The sequence below is a fragment of the Lathamus discolor genome, chromosome 6 (assembly GCF_037157495.1).
Source record: "Lathamus discolor isolate bLatDis1 chromosome 6, bLatDis1.hap1, whole genome shotgun sequence".
In the NCBI taxonomy this organism is placed as follows: domain Eukaryota; kingdom Metazoa; phylum Chordata; class Aves; order Psittaciformes; family Psittacidae; genus Lathamus; species Lathamus discolor.
This window is the reverse complement of record NC_088889.1, coordinates 72823259-72851156: the sequence shown is the minus strand read 5'-3', so window position 1 is coordinate 72851156 and position 27898 is coordinate 72823259. Positions and strand designations below refer to the sequence as shown.

The following is a 27898-nucleotide window of genomic DNA, read 5'->3' as shown; positions in this document are numbered from 1 at the left end:
CTTCTTCTGAAGTCAATAGGAGCATAGGGTGGATGTGAAGCTAGACCACTTACCAGGCTTCAGATGGACCTCCTAAGCACACATGCTGTCCTTTCGTATATTTTGGGATTTACAGTGCTTGATTTACCCGATGTGTAGGTGAAAAAAATGCAATAACTTGTATTTAAACTTTATTAGCTTACTAGCTTTTTAAAAATACAAACACAAAGCAGTTGTTGAGCACAGTGGTTTAAAAAAAAGAGTTTGATTTTTATTATGAGATGATATTCCACAACTGTAGTCAAAACTGACATATAATCTTTCAATACATGGGGTAATATCTTATCCTCCCAGCAGTTCCATTAAGCTCACTGGGGATAATGAGGGGGTAATTTGTGCCATAAAACACAGAACACAGTTACCAGCATCTGGCTGTGTGTTTGCACAATGCCCTCTGTGATGGGGTTCCTATCTGGATGTTATAAAAATACAGACAAGAGACAAAATAAATTCATGATCTTTGAAATGCAACTGAAATATTCAGATAATTGAAATCAAATAACCAGTTCTATTTCAACCATTATCAGCTGTCTCTGCGATTTCATTTCCTTCCAGGTGAATACAAACCAGCAAAGTAAATCTATTAAAACAACCTCCGAAGAAAGGACTTTTTCGCTGGTGATGTTAACTTCATGGTTGTCTTTTTGTGCAGTGGTTTCATGGATTGTTTTTTCAGGGGCACCACCTTTTTGGGAGTTTGTAGCCCTTTATTAATGTCAATGTGCTCATTGCAGAAGTACTTGATATTTGCTTCTGAGAGATGCAGAAGCATGGTCTCTGAGAGATCCATACATTGAGCATGGACCCAGTGGCCAGCCCCGCTGGAACACAGGATCATAGCAGGCTTGTTGAATTCTGTTGAATAGAAAGGGACCCAGGTGTTATTGTCAATATTGCAACTGGCAGAACAGGTGATCCAGTAGCCTGTTTCTGATTCATCTTCTTCATCATCTTCATTGTAAGTGTCAGTATTATCAACATCAAATCTATTGGCTTCAGCACTGAAACAAAACTCTTCAGAATCTTCAAATGGAGTGGAGTCTCTCGGGTCTTCAGCTGATGTCTGACTGCAAATTTGTGCTGTCAGTTCTTCTTCCTTGTCCTCTTCTCCTTTGCATCTCAAAATGTAGAAGTAGTTTGCATCTGAGATTAACTGTTTGTTGGCCCCTGGAATGCCCAGCAATACAGACCCTTTGCCCATATCACTGCCAAACCACATCCTGCAGTGTTTAATATCTGGTGTCCACTCTGGGCTCTCCCTTTCAACAATCTGTATATTATTGTCTTCCAGAACTATGGTGTTACATACCAACCGTTTCAGGTTGTCAGACTGGTATCCCCCAACAAGGACAAATTCGGTATCACTGGTTTGAGTCACTATAGCACTCGACACAGATATCCCCCCTGGCAAGATGGTGCAGGTCACAGCTGGGCTGCCCAGCGGTAGATCAACTTTTAGCTTGTACAAGCTGGGGGACCTGGTGTTATTTTGAAGTGAATGGCCTCCCAGAATATATATTGTGTCATTTCTGGCAACTGAAACATGGAAAGCAAGTCCTTCCTGAAGCTCTGGAAGTATGTATGATGTACAGCATCCAAACTCAAAATCAACCAGAAACACAGATGGCAAACAGTCAACTACACTGTTCCATTTTTCAGTGGTTCTTTGTGCAAGAGGGGTATACGATCTCCCTCCAAATATAACGCTCATGCTTTTTCCCTGGCTATGAACTATGTTAATTGTATGCCCGTATCTAGCTTCAGGGACATCTCCATCCAGGTCTTTCTCAATACATTGAAATGTGGTTTTCTTACTATTTTTGCTTATCAGACTCATAACGTAAATCTTATTTGAAAGGTCATTATTAGGCGTTTTTCCACCATGGATGATATACTGGTACTCATCAGACTCTGCATTGCCTCTGAGCTTGCAAATAGCAGGGTAGCGGAGAGGGGGCAGGTAACAGGAGTCATTAGAGAAGAAGGCAGGTTTCATTTTGAGCTCATTCTCCTTTATATCGAGGAGAAAAACACCAGTAGGACAAGACCTCTTCGGCCATCCTTTCTGCCCAAAAAGGAAAGTATGCCCATCAAAATTCAGGAGAGAGAAGCCTGGCTGAAGCAGTGATGAATTACTGACAGCTGATACCACCTCCAGCGACATTTTGTCTGCTGACTGGGCCATATTCGGGTCAGTTGCTGAAGAAAATAAACACAAAGAAGCAGATTAAATATGCTTTAGACACTGTTGTAAGAGTTGTTTAGCAGCGCTTGAATAGTGAGTTGTTTAGCAGGACGCAGTGTTGAAGTTATCAGTTCACACTTTGAGGCCCTAAAAGACACCCCTTCCTACGATTCACGGCATGAATCAAGGTGAGACGTGCAGTTCCGCAGGATTTTGTAGGAACTACAGCCCGCTAGCCCCCAACAGTCTAATGCCGCAGAGCCCGCCGCCTCTGCCCTCCCCTCGCGGCTCTGGGACGGAGAACCGCCCCTCTCCGGGCCCGCCTGCTGCCACGGAAACGGCGGCCCCGCGGCCTGCTGGGGCTGGTAGTTGTCTGAGGCAGCTGGCGCCTGAGGCCGGCCTGGCTGCGGTCGTCAGGAAACGAGGCTGGAGGCGGTTAGCGGGCAGGAGGTGGGTGAGTGTGGCCCCGGAGCGGAAGGATTAAAAGTCTGGTGGGACCGGTGACACAAGGCGGCTTTTCCCTGCCTTCTCTCTCCCCGAGGATGCCGGCGAAGCGGGGAGGAAAGGCGGGGAGGAAAGTTGAGCAGGACCGCTGGGGCCGTCTGTGCTCCGCAGGCTGTCTCAGCAGGCAGCACAGGATCTGCAAGGGAAAGCAGCCGGGGTTGTTGTTGAGCCTGGAGAAGAGAAGACTCCAGAAGACTTTAGAGCAGCTTCTAGTGCCTAAAAGGGCTACAAGAAACCTGGAGAGGGGCATTAGACAAGGGCCTGTAGGGACAGGCCAAGAGGGAATGGCTTTAACCTGACAGAGGGGAGACTGAGATGAGCTCTTAGGCAGAAGCTCTTCCCTGTGAGGGTGCTCAGGCGCTGGCACAGGGTGCCCAGAGAAGCTGTGGCTGCCCCATCCCTGGCAGTGTTCAAGGCCAGGTTGAATGGTACTTGTAGCAACCTGGTCTAGTGGAAGGTGTCCCTGCCTGTGGCAGGGGGTTGGAACTGGATGAGCTTTAAGGTCCCTTCCAACACAAACCAGTCTGGGATTCTGTTTTGCAGGTTTACAAGAAAGATACTGAAATTTACTGAAGACATGTAAGAGCAGGCAGTGCTAACTGTATTTCTAACCACATAGGTAGGTATTTTGAAGCAGCAGCTTTTAGTGCTGGCGTGAATCTTGCACACCTATGCTGAACTGCATGTTTGAAGTGAATTTGTTGCTTGGGAGTCTTGCTGGCAAGTGTTTTGAGTGTGAACAAATTCTGTATCGTTGATATTTGCTGTTCACTTATGCTTTCATGAGTAGGTTTCAAGGGGTATCTTTTACCTTTTTTTACCTCTGTTCAAAATCTGAAAGAGTTTGTAGTAGTCAGCCTGGATAATAACACTGGAGGAGCTTCGGAAAGCACATACACAAGGGAGGGAAACAGCTGGCCGTTGGCACAGTCTGATGGTGACAGCTTAGTTGTGCCTTTTAGTAAATGTCCAAGTTCACTGTCCCATCCTTTGCCAAATCCCTAGAACTTAAAGACATGCACTAGCTTTCAAATACAGTATTTGAAAACAAACAAACAAAAAATCCCAACAATCCTCACATTTTAAAATACAGTTCCATGTTTTGAAATCTGTAGGATTCATATTTTCCTTGCTCCTGCTTTTCATTTTGCTCTGACAACAAAAACAGGGCACATAGTGTTTCTTTTTTGAGGCAAGATCGATGTCTTCTACTTAAGTGACATCAAAACCTGAGGACTGTGGAAAAACAGTGTACAGTGTAAAACCATGAGAGCTCAGGACACTGACTATATCAAATTGCCATCAGTGCATGTTCTTGTGCACAGCAGGAACTATTGTGCCATGTTCCTGTGCTGCCTGCCCAGAAGCTGACATGCAAACTGCTGTGCTAAAATACAGTTCTGTCAGTATACATGTCAGGTTTTGTTTTTATTATTTGCATGAAGAAAGATTTGCCCAGTTATTTACTGTCAGGTGATATGCTAAACAGAAATCTCTGCTGCTTGTTTCTTATAAACCATTAAAAAATGGTGTTGTTAGAGAATCTTGCACTAAATTTGTTTTGCTGAGTTATATTTTCTTTTTCTCTTCTTTCATACCGAGTGATTACTTAGCTTCTTTGTGTTTACAAGACCTTTCTAAAAAGTAATATATCTTCATGCTGAAGATGCCACAAGTGCATGTGTAAATTAGTGCTCTGTGTTTTGTAATACTAGTATTCTACATTTGACGGCTGGTTTATATTTAAGGTCTAACAAGAGTATTACAAATGTCCAGCAATTTAATTGGAATGCTGGCATTCATCTTATATTCTTACAGATATATAAATAATCTCCACATATGACAATTATTAGTGTCCACAATGTCCCAAACTATTTCCCAAATCTAGAGCAGTACTCAGTCCAGAGTATACTGTCTGAAGAGACTGATGCATATAGACAGTGGAGAAGTGACCCGTGAAAATGGTGTTGGGTTTGATAAACACACAGAAGTTGCTGGTTACATAAATTTATTTAAACACACTTCCTCCTTGCCATCCCTTAGTATTTCTTGAACTTTACATAAGCAAGCAGTTCAGTAAATAAAGGAGAGAATGTTTATCCTAGATTCTCTGACAGGAGTAGCTCCTTAGGCACTTGCTGGAATTGCTTTATCTTCCCAGGTTGTTTCATGCTAATTATGGTGTATTAATACAGTGTGGTTGATACTTGGTTATGCTGTCCTCCACCTCTAACCTTCCAATACCACTGTTTCCTCATCTGACCCTGAACAGCTTCAAGGAGGCCAAAAGGTGAAAATCTAAATTTAAAACAAAAAAAAATTAAAGTTTTTTTTTGGTGGCTTTATGCTCAAAAGCATGTCATTGTGGAGTCAGATTAGCATAAGTTAAGACAGAGGGGAAAAGCCACTATCAGAATCAAGGATGGATAAATAATGGTGGAGTTACATAGACAATTACCAGTTAAAGTGACTTCAGTCATGCTTCATCATATTTGTTATTTTTATAAAAGGCGAAGCTCCAAGGATTACACCAATAAGTGAGAATTCCAGCATTGTTTTTAAAACCTCCATATTTGAGAAGTGAACTGTAGAGATCTGACCTGAAAGCTAAGGTTTTTTAAACCGAAAGAAGAAACTTAATATTCACCTTTATCTTATTTTAAAATCAAACATGATTTTGAGCTGGGTGTTTTCAGGTGATAGTTGTTTGTGCGGCAGGAAGAGATTACAAGGTATTCACATTTAGATGAATTTGTTGAGAGATTTACTTACAGATTGATCGGATAAAGAGAGGTGTTTTTTAAAGGCACTAACTAATTTAATTGAAGTGTGCTTGGTATGGAAATAGATGGATGTACTTCCAATTTTGTATGTAGGGTATTATTTCAGAATGTGTTTTATAGGATGAATGTGTTTTAGAAACAAAGGGTAGGATTCAGGCACCTCAATATCAAGTGACATTTCATATGCCAGGGGATATTCTTATCTTCTATGGAAGGCAACAAGTCTCCCATAGGTACTGTCTCCTAGGTCCTAGTAAATTTAAGGCTTATAAATGTCACTACATTACTATGTTTTGGCACTGAGTCCCTCCCAAACTGTGTTTACTACTTACTGTTCTGGTTGACCCTTTGTAATAATGTTGACCTCTGTGCTGTGGCAGTTACCTTATGAGGCAACAAAATAATTTTAACCAGGAGAGCAATAAATAATCAGGTCTGTTGTATAGCACGATTTTTCATCTTAATATTTGTTACCAATATGAAAAAAAAGCTATGTTCATTGTAATTTCACAGTAATCTGAATGCTACAAAATAGTGAATGATTTTATCTTATGAACTGTAGCAAAGCCTAACCACATTTAATTTACACAGAGATAAGGTGTTTGAAGAGCACTGATTGGACACTGAGAGAACGGATTACAGGATAGCACAGTCATACTTGCTAAATGCTCACTGCTGACCATTAAATTCTGTCATTAGTTTGCAGTTATTTTTAACTTGGCTTAAACACAGATATCTACAGTAGAATTAAATTTGTTTTGCAAATTAATTTGCAGTGTTCTATATATATGTAAATTTTTTTCTTTTACTGATCTGCAGGGTATCCCTTTGCAAAGTGAAAAAGCATACCCCTGAAAAGCAAGTGCTGTTCCCAACTTATGCACAATGAAAATAATATTCAGACACAGAGTTTTGAAGTCCTCCTTAATCAGACTTAGGAAAAGAAATCTTTACGTAGTATTTCTGAGAACATTTGCTAAGTGTATCAACCAAGTTTGCTTTGGGCAAAACAATAAGTTCAACGTACCTGGCTGATAGGGGTTTATGCGTCCTCCGAAATCTTTGTATGTAATTTGGATTCAAATGTGAGCACTTTGAGGAATCTTCTCAGACAGCACAGGGAGCTTGTGGCATAGAGACACAGCCTGATGGAGGGGAATCTATCTGCTGAATTTGCAGATGTGCTCTTGAGAACTTGGTCTGCTGTGGCTAACTGGCTGTGGCAGGTTTTTTTTACCTCTTTCCTCTTGTCTTCAGATGGAGCAGCAAGAAACCCATTAGCCTCTAGAAGTTTTAACTCTTTGCAGTAGAACCAGACCAGAGTGACAGTAGATCCCTGGTAGTTAGATTGTAAATGTATGCATCATATGCTGCATTTGCTGCATTATAGTTTAATTTTTTACACTGTCAACCTCATGATCTTTTGGGGACTTTTCAGTGCTATTGTAATATAAAAATGTTATCTTTAGGTTAAAAGATAAAATAATATCAATAGCTAGTAAAATAAAACAACTCCTGTTGATGGACATACTACTGCTTTTCCCAGGAATGCTCCACTGCAGGTGGGTAGTGACATTGAAACAGAGCAAAGGAAATGACAAATATATGCAACCTGTTGAGCGAGGGCTGACTCGAAGTCCAATTCACAGTCCACTGAGGTAATTAGAAATGTCTTTTTTCTCCTTCAGTGGCCTTCTCATCAGACCTTAAAAGACTAATAAAATTTTGCACCCTTCTGTGGCATTCTTACCAGTTTCCCAGTGCTTTTCTCCAACAAAAAATTCTTAGACTCCTGGGAAGTCCTCTGGGAACAAATCCTTTCAACAGCTAGCAGTGCTGGGGCACAGAGGATAAGCCATTTGCATAATATAGCACAGCAAGGAAACAGAGAAACCTGGAAAACAATTCACTCTTCATAGCTCCCTGCTTTTGTTTTCCTGGCCTTACTTCACCCGCTCCCGAGTTAAAACATCTGCTGCAGAGTGTTCTAGAAATACCTCATCTCCCATTTGAAACTGCTATGAAATAGAAAGAGCTTGAAATGGAATTTGGTTAGTACAGCAAAGGAAACATACCGAATATTTGCAAAAATTGCCTTGAGACACTGAATAACTGTGGTGCAGAGAGGATGTTTCTCATCTGAGATACAGCAGCTCTAAGGCACTGTGCCCTGTAGCATCCGTATGGGCCTATTACTTCTCTACTGAAACAAGGATGAAAGACTATGCTGCAGAGTTGAATGCTGAAGAAATGAGCTTGCCCCAAATTTAAGAGCATTCGGATTACATCGATTTCTGTCTTCAGTAGCACCTAGATGATATATGACAGCTTCTTATTCGAGTGCTTCTTATTCATATTCTAACCATCGTTTGGGTCTGTGATAAAAGATCTACTGGCAAAAGAGGTATAAATGTTTATGGAAAATGTCCAACCCCCACAGTTGTGTCTCGCTGAATATTTCACATTAATTTTATTCTCATTTTGCCAGTTGACATGCCTTATCTTTAGAAATTCTTTTTGCAATTACTGTGGTTGAGAAGATGGAGAAATTAAGTTTTTTGACAACAACATGTTGGTTTTGGAGGAGGACATGGTATGTACAAGCCGGTCTTTTGTAACTTTCAGTAACAAGCTGCTTTGGAGGAGCTGCAGCAAGTAGCTTCAGAATAATGTATGTACAAGGCAGGAAAATAGTGTTTGGAACTGCCCAGGTCATAGCAAGAACATCTAGGATTTGCATTCTAAATTTATTTGGAAGAGAACTTGTGAAATGAGTAAGTAGACTTTTCCTTCGTAATTTCTTTTTTAATAGCACTGACATAGGTAATATGTTTTCAGCAGATTGCTTGCTGCTGTGGAAATGCTTTGTTCTACTTGATTTTCTTCTTCCACAAGTAATTACTTAAAATAATTTGTGGTTTACATCTTCTTCATATAATTCAAAATTGCATGGAGTTTTTTAGTCAGACTTTTCAGTGTATTTTCTGCCAGAAAAACACAGTAATCTCAGAGCTGGAATGTAGCTCACTCCCTGTGGGCTGCAATAATGCATTCCAGCAGGGAAAGGGAAGGCTGCCTTACTCATTTGTGCAGGGTTAGCCAGCCAGAATGCAGATATGCTGGATATTTAGCCAGGGTGCAAAGGCTGAAACCTATGGAAAAATGGCACAGGGAGTCCAGCATCCCACAATCTGCGATTTTATGTCTCACCTAAACCCATCAGTAACCAGTATTTAACATGTGAGGGACAGGCCTTGCCTAAAATAGTGGATTGAGTCCAGCTGTGCTTTGACTATCAAATGCAGGATAACTGCATTGCAGGCTGCGATGTCTGGGAGGAGTGTTTTGTGCACAGAAAATGTTACCATTGTCAGAGGCCTCCAAGTAGTCTTTAAAGGGACAAGCCAATGGAAATGCATTGTAAAATACTTGTGATCATCTATGGGGCTGATACAATAACGCTGAAATCAAACAGAATCAATGTGCTTGCTTGCAGTTAAAGCCCTTAGACATATATGATGAAACCTCATGGAGTTCAGCAAGGCCAAGGGTAAGGTCCTGCCCTAGGTCAGGGCAATTCTAAGCAAAAATACAGGCTGGGAGACTGGATGGAGCTGCCCTGAGGAGGAGGACTTAGGTATGTTGAGAATATATGAGAAGCTTGTTGAGAATATATGAGAAGCTTTCCATGGCCTGGCTTCAGTGTGTACTGGAGCCCAGAACCATCCCCCATGTCCTGGGCTGCATCCCCAGAGCATGAGCAGCAGGTTGAGGAAGGGGATTATCCCCTTCTGCTGCGCTCTGGGGATACGTCCCCCTGCAGCTCTGCATCCAGCTCTGGGGACAGCAGTACAAGAGGGACATGGAGCTGTTGGAGTGAGTACAGAGGAGGCCACTGAGATGCTGCAAGGTCTGGAGCAGCTCTGCTCTGCAGCCAGGCTGAGAGTGTTGGGCTGTTCAGCCTGAAGAAGAGAAGGCTCCTTAAAGGGAGACCTTAGAGCAGCTTCCAGTGCCTAAAGGGGCTACAAGAAACCTGGAGAGGGGCTTTTGACAAGGGCCTGTAGGAACAGGACAAGGAATGGCTTTAACCTGACAGAGGGGAGACTGAGATGAGTTCTTAGGCAGAAGTTCTTCCCTGTGAGGGTGGTGAGGCGCTGGCACAGGTTTCCCAGAGAAGCTTTATTTGTCCCCTCCCTGGCAGTGTTCAAGGCCAGGTTGGATGGGGCTTGTAGCAACCTGGTCTAGTGGAAGTTGTCCCTGTCCATGAAGGGTTGGAACTGGATGAGCTTTAAGGTCCCTTCTGACTCAAATCTATGATTTATGTGATTCTATGGTATGTGCCTTAAAAGCTTTTAAAAGCTGAGGACTAGAGGCACGTGTTTTCAACCATTGCCAAGGTTTGCTCTGAGGCTCAGTAATGCACTCATGCCAGCAAATGCAGCTTCTACCCATGCAAATTGCTGATGCATTAAGTGTGTGCCCTTAAAGTGTCCTGCTGAAGGCAGTGGCAAACATCCAGTTGATGCAAACAGGGTTAGCTGTTACACATCACATTGAATTGAGAAACACTTCAAGGAACCTCATCTGGAAGTTTCTTACTCCTTTGTAATTGTCTTTCAGTTTGTTTCCCTAGTACAGTTGACCCACACCTGTTTGTGGCCAGAGCTTGGTGCTGTTGAGTTTGCTGTAGGAGCTCTGTCTCCCTGCAGGTGGTGAGGAGTGGGGAGGATGAGACAGAAACGTAGGGCAGGGTAGTACGGAAAGCACAGAGGGCTTTCTTTTGTAACTGTAGCTTTGCAGATGTGTGAGCAAGAAGGAAACGGTTGACTGCTTTCTGGAAAGGGGGTAACCTTCCATTGCTGTCCCACTGCAAAAGTGTGTCTTTCTGGGAGCAGGAATTCCCAGAATCACTCCGGTTGCTAGGCCCACTTTCACAGTGCCATCCTGGGATATTTGTTAAGGTAGTGACCGCAGTTGTGTTTAGCTATACCACAAACAGAGGGGAGATGTGATGAAGTATTAGGAAAAAGTCCTTCCCTGTGAGGGTGGTGAGGCGCTGGCACAGATTGCCCAAGAGAAGCTGTGGCTGCCCCATCCCTGGCAGTGTTCAAGGCTAGGCTGGATGGAGCTTCGTGCAGCCCGGTCTAGTGAAAGGTGTTCCTGCCTGTGGCAGGGAGTTGGAACTCCATGAGCTTTAACATTCCTTCCAACTCAAGCCATTCTATGTTTCTATGAAATTCTTTTGGAAAAAAAAGTTGTGACCAGTGTAGGTACTGTGTTAGCTCCATAAGGAAAAAAAGGATTAGACATTGTCTAGTGATAACAGAGTATAAGATGTAAAAATAATGTGCTTATGTTCAATCTTATTTTTGCAGACATGCATTATAAAATCTAGAGAACAGGTGTATCTAGTGATGTTTTCCATGAGACTATAAGTGATCTGTTGGGAGAGCAAATTTATAGTATGGAAACCTGACTTAAACCTATGCCAGAAATACTAGTAAAGTTGTTTTTTCCTGCCTTAAAATAAAATTATGCCAGGTTTTTGTGAGTTTGTAGAGAGGATTAGCTTATTGCTCTTTCCATTTAAAATTTATAATCTTGATTTTTCTTTCACTGCCTATATTATAAATAACCAAAATAAAGTCCTCAAAAATGCAGTGTAAACCAGGAAGCCTGTATTCCACCACATTTTTTATTGTTTAATAGAACTAATAACTGTATAATTCAAATCATGCTGGTACTCACTTAACCTGCATCTGTGATTCAAGGCAGAGATTTCTCCTTTGGCTTAAACTGATGGGAAGAAGACTGTATTTGGAGAAATAAAACTGTTTTTTCACAGTCTGCTCATGATCAGCAAGGCTTAGTGAATGATCGCCTCAAGAAACCTCATTATGGTATTTTGGATGGAAAAGCAAGAGATGCAAGAAGAAAGTACAGTTGTTGCTTGAATGCGTCACTTACTGATATTTGACTCTGAAACCATCCAGAGCCAGCATGGGGAAAGGATCAGATACCCTTGCCTTACTTGCCTTTTTGAAACCTCCAAGTTAGTTTCATGCCTTTTGGGAAAAAGAAGATGAGTTTTGGTGTCAGGATTAGTTACTCTCTAGCAGAGCAGTACAGTCCTTGCACTCAGAGAGATGTGGTGTTATCCAGTTCATAAACTGTGAGTGATTCCAATCAATTATTGTACCTTTTTTTTTTTTTTTTTTTTTTTTTACTCATGACAGTTCAAAGAAGTCGTTGCCTTGAGGCTGGGAATTAGGTGGTTGCTGAAACCTTTTACTGAATGTAGAACCTACCAGTTAGATCTTTAGCAAGCATAAGAGTCTTCTGGTCACCCTGGCTTCAGCTGTTCACATCACCAGACTTCTTTGCAGCTCACCTAAGCATGGTGTTCATTTAAGAGATACTCAGGAATAAAATAGGTGGCAAGCAGCAGAAAATCAAAGTGGAGTAAAAAGGAAAAACTCAAAAACCTTGATAGGTTTCAATAAGTTTCTGAACACCTCTGTTGTACCATGAATCATTGAGTCATAGAACCATAGAATGGTTTGGGTTGGAAGGGATGTTAAAGCTCATGTAGCTCCAGCCCTTTGCCATAGGCAGGGACACCTTCCACTAGACCAGCTTGCTCCATCCGCTGTCAAGCCTGGCCTTGAACACTGACAGGATGGGGCAGCCACAGCTTCTCTTGGGCAACCAGTACCAGCGCCTCACCACCCTCACAGGGAAGAACTTCTGCCTAAAGTCTTACCTCTGTCACATTAAAGCCATTCCCCCTTGTCCTGTCCCTACAGGCCCTTGTCAAAAGTCCCTCTCCAAATTTCTTGTAGTCCCGTTTAGGCACTGGAAGCTGCTCTAAGGTCTCCCTGGAGTCTTCTCTTCTCCTGGCTGAACAAGCCCAGTTTTCTCAGCCTGTCTCTATAGCAGAGGTGCTTCATGAACTAGGGAATCCCCTCCCTTGAGCTGCTGCTCATGCTCTGGGGATACAGCCCAGCACACAGTAGGGTTTCTGGGCTCAAGTGCACACTGCTGGGTCATGGGGAGCTTCTCATCACCCAACACCCCCAAGTGCTCTACTCAGGGCTACTCCATCCAGTCTCCCCAAGCCTGTATTTGTGCTTGGGATTGCCCTGAACCAAGCGTAGGACCTTGCACTTGGCCTTGTTGAACTTCCAGAGGTTCACACGGTGCCACTTCTCCACCTTGTCCAGGTCCTTCTGGATCCCATGCCTTCCCTCTAGCATGTTGACTGCACCACAAAGCTTAGTGTCATTGGCAAACTTGCTGAGGGCACACTCAGTCCCATTGCCCATGTCACCAGCAAAGATGTTGAATCATGCTGGTCCCAACACCAACGCCTGAGGAACACCACTTTTTGCTGGTCTCTACTTGGACATTAAGCTGCTGACCACAACTCTTTTGAGTGTCACCACGTGGTCCATCTGTCAAATTCATGCCTCTCCAGTTCAGAGACAAGGATCTTGTGCAGCTCAGTGTCAAAACGCCTTGCATCTTGATGCCATCTATCCTACCTGAAGCATATGTTCAGTTTCAGGGATAGTAGGTGTTCTCCAAATACCTTCCTCTGTGCTTACTTTTATTTAAAAGGATGCAGCAGAACCCTGCAGTTCTTCAAAATAATTAAAAACAGGGGGAACACAAGTAGTTCCAGCTGCCAGTCTCTCTGAGTGAATGCTGTTCTTCTGACAGAACCTAGGCTTTCATTAGAATGTGGCTGTTTTTCCTTTCCATGAGGAGATGATTCTGTAGATGTCAATAACAGCTGTGAAAGGAAGATTTCAGGGCGGTGTTGGAGTAGCACCTCTCTAGTCCATTTGGCGTTCTATTTCCTGCTTTAGATTTTTGAAGCAGAGCCATGAAGTTCTTATAAAAAACAACACAAGAGGGATGTAGAGCTGTTGGAGCAAGTCCAGAGGAGGCTTTGGAGATGCTGTGAGGGCTGGAGCAGCTGTGCTCTGGGGCCGGGCTGACAGAGCTGAGCTTGTTCAGCCTGGAGAAGACTCCTTAAGGGGAGACCTTAGAGCAGCTTCCAGTGTCTAAAGGGGCCACAAGAAACCAGGAGAGGAGCCTGTAGGAACAGGACAAGGAGGAATGGCTTTAACGTGATGGGGTATTGAGATGAGCTCTTAGGCAGAAATTCTTCCCTGTGAGGGTGGTGAGGCACTGACACAGGTTTGCCAGAGAAGCTGTGTCTGCCCCATCCCTGGCAGTGTTCAAGGCTAGGTCGGATGGGGCTTGGGGCAAGCTGGTCTAGTGGAAGGTGTCCCGGCCTCTGGCAGGGGCTTGGAACTGAGTGAGTTTTAATGTCCCTTCCAGATCAAACCGTTCTGTGATTCTATTATTTACACAGCTTTTATAAGTGAGGGGCAAGTTAATTTCAGTATATTTTACTGAGGGCCATGTCAGGACTGTTAACTGTTTCTCTTAGAGTCTGGTAAAGTGACGGGGTTAGGCTAGAAAACTGCTGTGTGACATGGACAGTGGAGCTTTCAAGTCCAGAGAAGCTTCTATGGGATTCCTTCAGCTCTCAGCATTTGTTCCTTTCTTGAGAATGTCCGTTGCATTCTTATGTGGCTGCCCAGTCCCATCCTACCCTTCCTATCCTGTGTGCTGTTTCAGCATACACACACGTCGTCGTGATTTAACATGCCCTCCAAAATCTGGGTTTAGTGGCTTTGATGGTGCAGAGATGTGCACCTGCAAAATGATGGCTCCAGTCCAAGTTTTGAATGTACGGGTGTCACTGTTGTGAAATCCATCATGCAAGTGACTGTTGGCACAGTTTCTGCAAAGAAGGCAGGTGTTGTAAGACTAAACAACGCCAGGTTGGATGGGGCTTTGAGCAACCTGGTCTAGTGGGAAGTGTCCCTGCCTGCGGCAGGTCATTGGAACTAGATAAGCTAAAAGTTCCCTTCCAACCCAAACTATTGTGTGATTCTGTGACTCTGTGAAAATGAGAAGGAGTGAGCACCATCAAGAGAGTTTTTCACTTCTGTGGCTCATACTTCCCAAGGACAGAAATTTCAGGCATCAGTTTCTCCCTTTGTGTTTAAAAGTACTATGTTCACTTGAATTTTGGGGGAAATGTTAGCAAGATCAGAACTTCAAAGGAGAGGATAAAACGTGGACATCCTGGTGCTCATCTATTTGAGTTAGGTACTCTTGTTTTCTGCCTGCAGATTCATGCGGCTTTTCTTTCTTTTGCAGAAACAGCCTACTAAAGCACATATACCTGTTCGACTGTCAAGGTGTGGATGATGGGAGGACAACTGTTGAACAGCAGCATCCTTGATCAATTCATTAATAGCCATGAGCAGTCATATGAAGAGTTTCTAAGCACATTTACTTACCTTTTGGAAGGTATGTAACTTTCCAAAGCTCCCATTAGAAATCACAGCCAGAAATGAAGGCAAGAAGAGAAGCAGTAGTATTTAGTGTCATTCTGCTACCCACTTGTTTTGTGACCTTAGGCAAATTCTTGTGATACTTTTGTTTCTCCTATCAGTGGAATCCCTAAGGATAACTTTCCTTAGCTTGGTTCACAGACTGCTAAGTTAGGTCTCTGTGGGTGGTGAACCATGGTTTTCTTGTGCTATTTGGACGCATAGGCTTTTCCTAAGTATGTTCTGCATTGTTTTGATGGAGAAGTTTCCATAAACAAAGAAGAGTCTAAGGGAAGTCCTTAATAGTATCAGATGGCCTAAGATAAGGGCTATGCAATTTGGATACTTTCACAGGTTTACTAAGACTAGCTTGCTGTGCTGTGCTGTTGTGTGTGCCAAACTAGCAGATAACTTGGATGAAGGCACATCAGGACATCAGATTAGGATGATCAGTCTGAAAAGGTTTCATACTCTGCAGATGAAATTAAAGGTGGGGCTTAACACTGATCTGAGCATTGCTGAATTGCAGGCAGTTTAGAGCTGGGGCCAAAATCTGTAGCTAAGGTTCATTTCTTTTGTTCATGTTAAGTCAGGTGCCATAAAAATAAATGCTAGCTACATACAACTCACTTACAATTCTCTTTACCACAGCTTTGCATTAAAAATGATGTCCTTATGCTACTGCAGTAGCACTGTATTTTTCATTTACAGCATGTGGCATGCTCCAGTGATTGGCACTCAGAAATCTGTTGTGTCCTTCAGGCAGAACCAAGTTACAGGTGTTGAGGAGAAAACTGATTGGGGGAGTTGAAGCTGCCATTGAAATAATCTTGTGGCAACCTTTTGTCTCTCCTCCCAGTAAAAAATAGAAGAGAAAAGAGACACTGGGGGATGAGACAGGAGGACTGAAAATCAGGTTCTGGTCTTCTTTATGTGTGATGGATATACTGGAGATGATAGCTCCTATCTTAGACGCATGCTGCATATCATGATGCTACTTGCAAAAAGCCTCAGCATGTATTTCAGTCACTTTCATTGTCACTATAGTGTCTGCCACTAAAACTGCATAAAAGCTAGAGCTTCAGCTGAATCAAATACTTAGAAATGCAGTTGCCTATGCTGGTATAAACAAAGCAGCTCAGCTTGTTTTCCTCCCGCCTTCATTTTCCTTAAAAAATACCACAAGGTGCCGGTTTGCGTTATGAACTAATGACCCGTGCAATTCCACTTAAAGCATGAGGCATTTTAGCATCAGAACAGTGCAAAATAGTTTATAGAATATCACATTCTCAGTTTATTAGACCTTAGGGTCTTCTGCTGATGAAAGAGTTCCGTTGTTGTAAATAAGGGAAACAGTATTACTGAATTTTTGCATTCCTGACTTCCATTGACTTTTTAAGGATTTCTAATATACTAATCAATAAAATTGCATTTTTAGAATGTTGTCTTTTTATGTCTGAATGTGTGATATTATCTTTGGCTAACTCCTATTCTTCCTTGTGCTATTTGAAAAGATGCTGTCTTAGCTCAAGTAGAACAAGATTTGCAGTCAAAATAAGGTCTTTCTAAATTCTTTGTAGTTGATTTAGTGATATGTGTATAACTTAAATAGCACACAGATACCTTATAAATTAGTTGAATCATAAAATTTTATCTTTGATATAGGAATTTGATCTTCCTAATTGTAGTATTCCTGAAACCCCCTAATGATTCTCTTTTTAAAACTGTGCTTGATGCTGTGACAGAATGAGAATTCATAGGCTAATTGACAAGTAAATCCTAGAGTAAGGCTTTTACTTCACTTCTGTGATATCTGATGGGACCTAGATAAACATACTTCTGTGTAATTTTAAAACTCTGAGCTCAGCTTTTAAAACCTATATATACTCTAACAAACAGGGCCTATATATCTTAAATGTATAATATTTAAAAAGTATCTAAGCACTTATTCCATAACTGGAAATTTTTAAACCATTTGTATTGATTCTGTAATGGATGGATACTTGGGGCTAGTTTAAGATTCTGTAAGTCTCTTAGTTTTCCTACTTAGAGCATCCAAAGTAGGTTTGGTTTTTGTGTTTGTATTTTTGGTTTGTTTTTGTTTGGTTTTTTTTTTTTTTTGCCAAAAGAGTAATATTAACAAAACTAATAGATAGATGAAGGGCTTGGTGAACCCACTGGAATGTAATTTAGTGATTAGAGCCCCGGTCCAGAAATGAAACTTTCATGCTCACTGTAAAGTTTTGCAGAAGTTTTCAGCATTTGTGAAAAAACAAACCCAAAACCACCTCTTGTGCAAATCCAAACCAAACGTGTTGGTTAGAGGAATCATTTCATTAGTCATTTATTTTAATACATTCATATATGCTGCATTTAGAATCACTGAACCCCCTTATGCATATGCCCAGTTAATATTTAGTTTTTTTAGCTTGTTCTTTTACATTTGAGTATAAAACCAAGAAGATAATAGAACAGGTAACCAGTGCTTGCTTTGAGGTATTTGCTGTGTTTTATTAAGTCCAGAAAAAAATCTTAAGAGTCAAAGATTTCTTGACTGTGCAGTTGAAGAATCATAGAATCATATAATCCCAGTCTGGTTTGGGTTGGAAGGGACCTTAAAAGCTCATCCAGTTCCAGTGCCCTGCCACAGGCAAGGACACCTTCCACTAGAGCAGGTTGCTCCAAGCCCCGTCCAACCTGGTCTTGAACACTGCCAGGGATGGGGCAGCCACATCTCTGTGCAACTTGTGCTGGTACCTCACCCTCACAGGGAAGAAGCCTTAGAATAGTTTGATTTACCAAGGAATCTATGACACAGACTTATATAGATGTGTCCAATGTGTGGTCTCTTCAGAACTAAACACTTTCTAGAACAACTCTGGATGAAAATCTCATGGAAATAAATCGAATCCCCACTTGCCATACAGGGCAAGAGACTCTTTTAAATCTTAGGAAGAGTGTTCAAAATCTGGTGGAGAGAACTACAATATCCAGAATTAGAAAGCAGCATCTGCTTGTTTTTCTAAACTCAGAGGAACATTGGGAAATTCCCTGGAGCATAAAACATCTTATTTGACCTTTTACCAAAAAGGAAAAAAGAATTGTCCAAGCTTCAAATTTTTCATCTAGATTTTTGATTAGTCCTCTCCCACTTCTAAACATGCAGGATCCTGGATCAATCAGCTGCATAGAAAAATGCTTCCATGAGTAAAATTCTTACCCAAACCCAAGTTTAGATACATATTTTTTTCCATGGTCTGGGACATTTGACCACTGGGATTAAATTCAGTCCATTCCTGCTGTTAGCTGTGTTTGATCTCATATACCTCATACTACATGGCAATGCCTTAAAGCCTGAGGATGGTGATCAGCCCCATCTCTAAGCAAACTGAACCTTGGATATATACTTCATAGCCTCAGTGCAGTTGTTTTGATGCCCCTGTGCCAAGCAAGCTGTCAAGCAGAGGAAGTTGGAAAGTGGCCGACCATGTCTCTGCTTCCAGGTGGCATGCAAAATCTGTATTCTGGGTTGTTATTAGACTAAGTGAATTCCCCAGTGAAGGCTGAGCAACATGTTTAGTTCACAGTCTGTTTGACAGTACTTATCTCCTTTTTTTTTTTCATTAACCACATTTAGGAAAAACAACAACTTTCAACTTCCTATATACGTGTCAGTGGGGGCACTTTCACTTTACAAATGTGAGTCTTAACAGCAAAAGCATTGCAGAAAACTATATAAGAAATGACAGTAAATTTGCTTTTATTTTAAAAATGGACCGGTAGGACAATGCTACCTGAAGAGGAATTTGCAGCCTTTTTCCTATGAATGGATTTGTCAATAAAAGCAACTATATAATTCAATATAATTAATGAACTGCCAGAGAGGGACTCTTCATCAGGAACTGTAGTGATAGGACAAAAGGTAACAGGTTTGAACTTAAACAGGGGAAGTTTAGGTTAGATATAAGGGGGAAGTTCTTTACTGTAAGGGTGGTGAGGCACTGGAACAGGTTGCCCACAGAAGTGGTAATTGCTCTGTCCCTGGCAGTGTTCAAGGCTGGGTTAGACAGAGCCTTGGGTGACATGGTCTAGTGTGAGGCGTTCCTGCCCATGGCAGGGTGGTTGAAACTAGGTAATATTAAGGTCCTTTCCAACCCTAATTATTCTATGGTTATATGATCCCCTGGGAATTTGAACAGGGCATGAAATAGGGAAACAGCATCAATTCAGAGCTTTTTATTACTGTGTAGTGCTAGATCACTGGAAATAATTGTTTGGGGGAAAATATTGGCATTTTTTTCTATTGATCATAAATTTGATAGTTATTTGTATGTAACATTCACTTAATGTAGTATGAAATCAAATATTGTACAGAGCCCCTAAATGTAGAAAACCGAACAGACATAGGAATGCAAACATAATAGATTATTTTTAAATAATAAGAGCTGATCTGCTTTATGGATATTTGTTGTCCTTAGATCTCAACAGTATTTGCCATGCAAAGTCCTTCATCTCCATTGTATAGACAGAAAAAAAAATGAGGTGTAAAGAAGGGAAATAATTTGTGTTTGTGTGCACAGCAGCTCACTGGCAGCAGCAGATAAGGATAGTCACTTGGACTCCTGGAAATGCTGACAGCCCTTGAACACCAGTGCTGCCCTGAGACATTCTTTTCTGTGATGCCTTTATTACAAAACCATTTCTAAAGATTGTTTCCGGTGGAAAAAAACATATTTTCATTCTGTTGCATAATGTAAGATTTTCTAGAATGTAGAAAAAGGGAAATATTTACTAATTTTGCTCCTCATGCTTTGGTACAGATTTCATCCTATTGGATGAAGTGGCCCTAGCCACATACTGGCTATGGCTGAATTCTGTAGTACTACACAAAGCAGTAACACAGAATGAACTCTTGCTCCAGCTTGTCACTTTGCCTTGAAAACATCCAAGGGTACTAAATGCAGCTGTTGGCTACATTTCGTGTCATTGCACTGAGATGAGGAAGTCCTATTTTCCAGTGATGGAAATGACACAAAGCAGTATAAGGAGGAATGGCTTTTAAGCTGAAAGAGGATAGATTTAAATTAGACATAATGTCAAAGACGTAAGCTGTGTCTTTTCTGAGCAATCTGTGCCAGTGTCTCACCACTTTCACCGAGAAGAGCTTCTTCTTAAGATCTTAACCTCTGTCAGGTTAAAGCCATTCCCCCTTGTCCTGTCCCTACAGGCCCTTGTCCAAAGACTCTCTCCAGGTTTCTTGTATGTCTCTTTAGGCATTGGAAGCTGTTCTAAGGTCTCCCCAGAGACTTCTCCTCTCCAGGCTGAACAAGCCCAGCTCTCTCAGCATGGCTCCAGAGCAGAGTTGCTCCAGCAGAATCTCTGTTCTGGTTTGAAGAGCAAAGAATTCCTGAGGCAGGAGTGAGTTACAATGAGGAAACACTATAGTGAAGGAAACACTGCAGTGAAGGAAACACTACAGCAAAAATCCTCTTAAGTGGAGGTGAAGTGTAGAAAGGGAAGGCCACAATGTTTGACATACTGGACTTTCAAGATGTGTTACAAAGACTAATTTGCACACTTACGCAAGTAAGTTCTTTGCTGTATAGATCAAGGTATGTTGGCAGAAGAGTTCTGCTTGTTCAATGCTATTGCAAGATTACTGTCATCGGAAGTAGTGAGGGTTTTGATTGAGTAAGATTGCACAAAGGACTTCAGGAATTCAGATAACTAGGGGTTAGACAATTGAGGTGCTTAAGGTTGGCAGATAGGGTATGGTATCTATGGAACATACACTGTCTTTGTGGGTGGCAACAAGAGGCCATGTAGTATGCCCTAAGACTCTTAAAGGAGGACTTATATAACGAAGTTCAGGTGCATCTGGATTGCTCTTATGTACTGGCATGTAGGAGTCTAATACTGAAATCCTTCAGATACTTACTATTGGGGATACTTGGACTTTTTGTCATGAAAACTCGTCAAATGGCATTCATTTACAGAGATTCATGGCTTTTTAATACATGGAAAAAGGAAGATAGCTTGAGAATTTAAATCAGAGTAGGTTTTCTGGACTAAGTAACTTGAAAACACTACCTACTATTATCAGCTGAGCAATACACAAGCAGAAGGAGGCTGTAAGTTTTGATTGGGTTACTGCATCTGGGAGTTGGTTTGATTCAATTATGAAAAAGAAGGCTTTAAAAATTATCTTCCCAAACAAATTGTATTTTCAGCCTTTAAATCTGTTTTTTACGCTTACAGCTTGTCATTTATGGTACATGAACTCAGCATACAACAGTGTACATAGTTGTAAATATGTTGTAATATAGGTATGTTTTCATCTTGTGAATATGGCACAGTGATATTTTATGGAAATATGTCAGTGATAGGGTTTCATCTGGTTTTAAAAGGTGTCTGCTGATGATTTGCTTGAAGAATGGAGATGGTGAACGAACAGGAGATTTGTACTCATGATCTTTGTGCAACACAGTTACCATGCTACTATGAGTAGAATAATTTTTTGTTTGGGAGTCCTGCTCTAAGTCACTGTATTATTCTTCCCCACTACACTGCTCTAGTGAAACACCTGCTGCAAATCCTGCTTCCAGCTCTGGGGACAGCAATGCAAGAGGGATGTGGGGCCTTTGGAGTGAGTCCAGAGGAGGCCACTGAGATGCTGCAAGGGCTGGAGCAGCTCTGCTCTGGAGCCAGGCTGAGAGAGCTGGGCTGGTTCAGCCTGGAGAAGAGAAGGTTCCTTAAGCAGGGAGACCTTACAGCAGCTTCCAGTGCCTAAAGGGACCACAAGAAACCAGGAGAGGGGCTTTTGACAAGGGCCTGTAGGAACAGGACAAGGGGGAATGGCTTTAACCTGACAGAGGGGAGATTGAGATGAGTTCTTAGGCAGAAGTTCTTCCCTGTGAGGGTGGTGAGGCGCTGGCACAGGTTTCCCAGAGAAGCTTTATTTGCCCCCTCCCTGGCAGTGTTCAAGGCCAGGTTGGATGGGGCTTGTAGCAACTTGGTCTAGTGAAAGATGTCCTTGTCAATGGCAGGGGGTTTGAACTGGATGACCTTAAGGTCCCTTCCAGCCTAAACCAGTCTATGGTTCTGTGATTATTTGAATCCCAGGTTTTCCATCAAAGCATAATTTGGAAGAGATTTAAGAGGTTCACAGGCCTTCTGCTAGCCCTTCCCTAGTCCAGCATTTTGAGGACAAAGGAGTAAATTGGAACTTAAAATAGCAGCTTTGCTGTATTATTTTTTCAGTACGTAGTTAAAGGGGCCTATTTTTTATTCTCACATGATTTGTTTTTGGTGGGGAATGAATTCATTCAATTTAAAAAGACAGGAAATACGTGGTAATTTCTATTGTTTTGCCCAGTGTTTTCTGTAGGCTTTTGCGGAAGATCAACGGACAGCATGCTGATTAATGTGATCAGAAACTGACCTTTATTCACTTCAGAGCACTGCCTTTTATAGTTTCCAAGCTTGGTCACGCGCTTAAGATTTACAATGATTGGTTTCTACACATAATGCAAAGACAGCTGATTGGTCCCTTCTTCAGCATCCGGGAGGTGTTGCCCTCCTGCAGAACTTCCGCATAAGTGGCCACAACTTTTCCCTGAAGTAACCTGAACTAGGCCGTTAATCCTTACTACAAACTCTAACTGATGGCAAGAGTCCTGGATGCTCACATGCCCATTGTTTGTTAAAGAGCCCTCAGCAGGCTTTTGTTATTGTTGTGTGTGGTCTGGCTTTGAAATGTTTCAGACCATGAGACTTTTATCATTCCTCTGGGGCTACTATTTCATCTAACAGATTTCACTGATGGGATTTTTTTTTCTGCTAATCCTGGTAGCAGTTTTCTCTGGCTTTGTAATAAGTGAGTTCATTATTCTTTGAAATATGTGGGTGATCAGTGGACATTTTCAAAAGATTCCCTTCCAAAATGGAAGACAAAGGGAATTTTAATCAATATACAGGATACATAGCAGGAGAGAAAAAAGATTTATCCAGCTGGATATACTTTCTGAGAGAAATATTAATACGTGGGTTGACTCCACAACTCGTTAAAGTTGTAAACTAGGTATGCTTTTTATTCAGCGCTGAGGTGCATGGGGATAGCTCCTCCAAAGTATGCACAGCCAGGGTAGTTTTTCCCTTTACATTTATTCTCTTAAGGTATACATATGCATTGGATTACTGATACGCTTATACATATTTAGTATCTATCCCCGCTTCATATTATAATGAGCTAGAAGGTCCTTTGCGCCTGCGCAGTGCCCCCTTCTGGTCATGGGCAGGGATCTCAAGATGAAGTAAACGAGTCTTCCTCTTAAACTTTTCGCCTTTTAATCTTTACGCATGGCCTCAGGGTTTGGTCGGTATCCCAGCCCTAAACCATCTGCTTCTCCCCCTTATCAATAGACTCAGGCATCCCCTTTTCCTTGTCAGTAGTTGCTTATCAGTAGAACCAGGCCTCTGCTTCCCCCCTTATCAGTAGTTTGTGCCTTATTCTGCTTAGTAAGCGTCATAGGTGTTTACAACAGACAATACTTTTGTTTAAGCAAGTGAATTCTTCTAACCCCTTTATACACTCCCCTGTATATTAGTCAGATTTCCCTGTATTATTCCCCTTGTACATTTGTTAACCCTGTATCAATATGTTTCTGAAGTTTGCAACATACTTTTCAGTGACACACACTTATGATAGATAACTAGTGTTGAGGAGCTCAGGTATACTTTTCTAGAGACCTAAACTAGATTATTTCATTGTAAAGGTACTGACAGTGGAATTTTTAAAAAGTAAGATTGAAAAACTCTGTGCAGCCTGAATATGTGAATCTTTCCGTCCATCATTTCAACCTCCTTCTTCTGCTACTTTTTGCTGTGTTTGCATACCTTATTTTGGACATTTGTCACATATTGTAAAGACCAGTGTTGTACATCTGGGTCCTGGTGGGTTGAGAACTGTGACTAGTAAATCAGTTAGCAGTTAGGCAGGGGGAAGGCAATGATCCTCTTTCTGGCTTGAATGTGACCCTCCCTCCTTTTAAAAGTAAGGACAGAAATGATTGAACTTCAGAACTCTGTCAAAGGAATACAACTGTTATATTTCTCTGCACATTGTAGTTTCTTTAGATTTAGAACAATTTATGTGTGTTAGTTTTGATAGTATTTTTTAAGATCACGACTGTTACTACTTCAAAAAAGCCAGTTATGTGGCATGTGGATTGAGAAACTACAGGTATCAGTAGTTACTTTGGACATCTGAAGGTGGATCTTACTGGCCCTAAGGGACGTAATGTTTGATTCTCCTTTTGCCTCCATTTTATGTGGTGTAGCCTCATTATGCACATGATCGCATAATTGATACTCTGTCCACAGAATCAATTTCAAAACTGCTTTGGGTTTAGACTTTTTTCCTTAATTTTTCTTCACTTGCAGTCATGAATCTAGTATTACATTTCAATTGTGAATGTTTCATCATCAAATACAATGTTTATTATTCTATAACACAATGACTCTGCAATGGTCTTAAGCAGAGACAAGTTTCTGACAGCAGTTTATGACTGATCTCTTAGGAAAAGGGATAGTGCTTCTAGCTATAGTCTGAGATTGTTAAATGACACATAAACTTTCTCAGCAAGGGCATTCATATATTTAAGAGGGAAAAAAGAAGCTTATAAAAGGTGGAAACAGGGGCAGGTAGCCTGGGAAGAATACAGGGATGTTGTCTGGGAAGCTAGGGACCGGGTCAGGAAAGCTAGGAACCAGGTCAGGAAAGTTAAGGCCCAGATAGGCCCAGAGTCTGGCCAGGCATGTCAGGGGTAACAGGAAGGGCTTGTATATGTGTGTCGCAAGCAAAAGACAGACTAGGGATAATGTAGGCCCTCTCCAGAAGAAAATGGGAGAACTAGCTACCCTGTCTTTGGGGAAGGCTGAGTTTCTCAATGATTTCTTTGCCTCAGTCTTCACCAGCAAGTGAAGGAAGTGGTGGATCAACATGCTAAGCCACTGTCATATTTGAAAAATCACAGCAGTGAGGTGAAGTTCTCAGCAACTGGAAAAAGGGAGATATAACCCCCATTTTCAACAAGGGAACAATAGAAGACCCAGGGAACTACAGACCAGTCAGTCTCACCTCTGTACCTGGCAGAATCATGGAGGAGATTCTCCTGCAAAGCATGCTAAGGCACATGAAAAACAACAAGGCGGTTAGTGACAGCCAGCATGGCTTCACTAAGGGGAAATCCTGTCTGACCACTTTGGTGGCCTTCTATGATGGGGCTATAGAAATGATGGACAGGGTCACAGCAGTTGACATCATCTACCTGGGCTTGTGCAAAGTGCTCAGCACTGTCCTGCATGACATCCTTGTCTCTAAACTGGAGAGACATAAATTTGATGGATGGACTAATTGGTGGATAAAGGATTGGCTGGATATCTGGATGCAGAGAGCTGTGGTCTACTCCAGTGTTCAACTAGAGTTGGGTGACAAGTGGTGTCCCTCAGGAGTTAGTGTTGGGACCAATCTTGTTCAACTTCTTTGTCGGCAACATGGACAGTGGGATTGAGGTGCCCTCAGCAAGTTTGCCAATGACACTAAGCTGTGTATTTTGATTGATATGCTGGATGGAAGGGATGCCATCCAGAGGGACCTTGGCACACTTGAAAGGTGGGCCAATGCCAACCTCATGAAGTTCAACAATGCAAAGTGCAGGGTCCTACACCAGGGTCAGGGCAATCCCAGGCACAGCTACAGGCTGGGAAGAGAAGAGATTCAGAGCAGGCCTGCGGAGAAGGACTTGTGGGTGTTGGTTGTTGAGAAACTGAACATGAGCCAGCAGTGTACACTTGCACCCCAGAAAGCCAACCGTATCCTGGGCTGCATCAAAAGAAGTGTGACCAGCAGATAGAAGGCAGCGATCCTGCCCCTCTACTCTGCTCTCATGAGACCCCACTTGGAGTATTGTGTACAGTTCTGGTGTCCTCAACATAAAAAAGGCATAGAGCTCTTGGAACAAGTGCAGAGGAGGGCCATGAGGATGAGAAGGGGGGATGGAGCACCTCCCATATGAAGACAGGCAGAGAAAATTCGGGTTGTTCAGCCTGGAGAAGAGAAGGCTGCATAGAGACATCATAGCAGCCTTCCAGTATCTAAATGGGGCCTAGAAGGATGCCTGAGAAGGACTCTTCATCAGGGACTGTAGTGATAGAACAAGGGGTAACAGGTTCAAACTTAAACAGGGGAAGTTTAGGTTAGATATAAGGAGGAAGTTCTTTACTGTAAGGGTGGTGAGGCACTGGAATGGGTTGTCCACAGAAGTGATAAATGCTCCATCCCTGGCAGTGTTCAAGGCCAGGTTGGATCAAGTCTTGGGTGACATGGTCTAGGGTGAGGTGTCTCTCACCACAGCAGGGGGTTGGAACTAGATGGTGTTAGGGTCCTTTCCAAACCCTAACTATTCTATGATTCTATGATTTCTTATTAGCTCCTTTAATCTATCCAGGGTTTTATCTATGACAATAGCTCAGCTGTCCAGAAAATACATAACCTCAGAAAATAAGTTTGCCAGCTCCTGTGTGCTATCTAATTATTACTGCCCAACTATGTGTCACAGGTCTTTTGATGCTAAAAGTGATATTTTATTTGGAGAATTCAGAACCTGTATTTTGGAGAAGGATGACATGATTTATATCCCAGAAGAATGAAAACAGTGGTATCCAAGATAGGCATGGCCTTGTGCGAAAGTATCATGTTTATTCAGAATTTTTGGCCGTATGAATTATGTTGCTGATTATGCCAGTTGATGATGCCTTTTGTCTCTTTGTTGACCTGACTGAGGAAAGTGTATGGCTTCCAGAAACCTTTCCTCACTTCTCATGCACAAAGGCTACAGATGTGCACAGGAAGGTTGGGGGGTCCTCAGTCCCTGTTTTTACTCTGTAAGTCTGCACATGTTTGTCTGCATAATTTGCTAATACATACCTTAAAATACAGTAAATATCCTTTTGTGTCTTGTCATTCCTAAATATAAAACACTTGTAACTTCTTTGTATAAAACAGGAAGCCCATCCTGTCCTACTAACACTAAATAACAAAAGATTGAAGCTTTTTTGGTTAGTAATCCAGTTTTCCTATAGAGAAGGCTGTCTGTAAAAATATCGTCAAATAGTAGGTGACCATGTTACCTGTCAAGAATTTAAAAGAGGGTTTCTTGTGTAATACTGCTTCATTTCTGTGGCTTGACAAAGAGTGTGTAGGAGGAGGAGCAGCTTGCCCATATGTACTGATGCTTCCAAATGCTGTTATAAGAAAGGACGTACTGAAAAGGGAGGTAGAACCCAGAAGTTGTAGCAAGAGACCTGTAATTTAGGGATTATTCAGAGGATCCATCTGTGGTCTGAGCGTTAAAATCTGTTTGCTCTATTCTGGTGCAATTTACTTTCTATGAATCTCGACTCTTTTGAGTGAGGACTTGACATTACACCCAGACTGCGAGCCTTTCTGGGTGTCAAAGTGACTGCAGCACAGAGCAGTCCCTGGGGATTAATAATTCTTTAGTAGATAGCTCAATGTAGTAATCCCAAGAACATCATTGAAACTTTCCACATCAATCACTTCAATGCCTGTTACATATAGTTACGCTTTAGAAACGCACTGCAGTGTTTCTTACTGCTACAAAGTAGATTTTTGAAACTAAGCCAAAGAAACTCTGTTAAATGAGTATTTATTTTTCATTAAGAACATGTGGTGTGAAGTTCATTTGAATGATTTGTCCTATAGCTGCTTCATATTTGATAATGGGATTTTTTGAAATAAAAAGTCCTGCACTTTTATTTTTCATAATTATTTTGCATAATTCTTGTAGGTCTCCTTTGGGTACTGGAAAGTCTGCTATAAGGTCTCCCTGGAGTATTCTTTTGTTCAGCCTGGAGAAGCAGCTTCCAGTGCCTAAAGGGGTCAACAAGAA

General features: G+C 41.8%; 2 protein-coding genes across 9 annotated transcripts in view; one reads left to right on the top strand and one right to left on the bottom strand.

Moving 5' to 3' along the window:
- Positions 1-622: 622 nt before the first annotated feature.
- On the bottom strand, positions 623-2224 carry RAG2 (recombination activating 2). Its single transcript, XM_065686160.1, has one exon. The coding sequence runs from the start codon at positions 2222-2224 to the stop codon at positions 623-625; it is 1602 nt and encodes a 533-aa protein (XP_065542232.1).
- A 346-nt stretch (positions 2225-2570) lies between these two features.
- IFTAP (intraflagellar transport associated protein) overlaps positions 2571-27898 on the top strand; it is a 68805-nt gene continuing 43477 nt past the window's right edge. For 6 of the 8 annotated variants that reach the window (XR_010613587.1, XR_010613586.1, XR_010613585.1 and 3 more), the window contains exons 1-3: positions 2572-2674; positions 3272-3347; positions 14752-14904. Coding sequence is in view for 3 of the 8 variants with exons in the window: in XM_065683482.1 (XP_065539554.1) it covers positions 14799-14904 (106 nt within the window). In the remaining 5 variants the exon portion in view is untranslated. Of the gene's footprint in view, positions 2675-3271; positions 3348-14751; positions 14905-27898 lie in introns of those variants that run through there. The other 2 variants (XM_065683483.1, XM_065683484.1) reach the window with 2 other exon arrangements.

What these genes read in the sequence shown, in the direction of transcription:
- RAG2 (XM_065686160.1), bottom strand. Translation starts at nt 2,224, where the DNA reads ATGGCCCAGTCAGCAGACAAAATGTCGCTGGAGGTGGTATCAGCTGTC.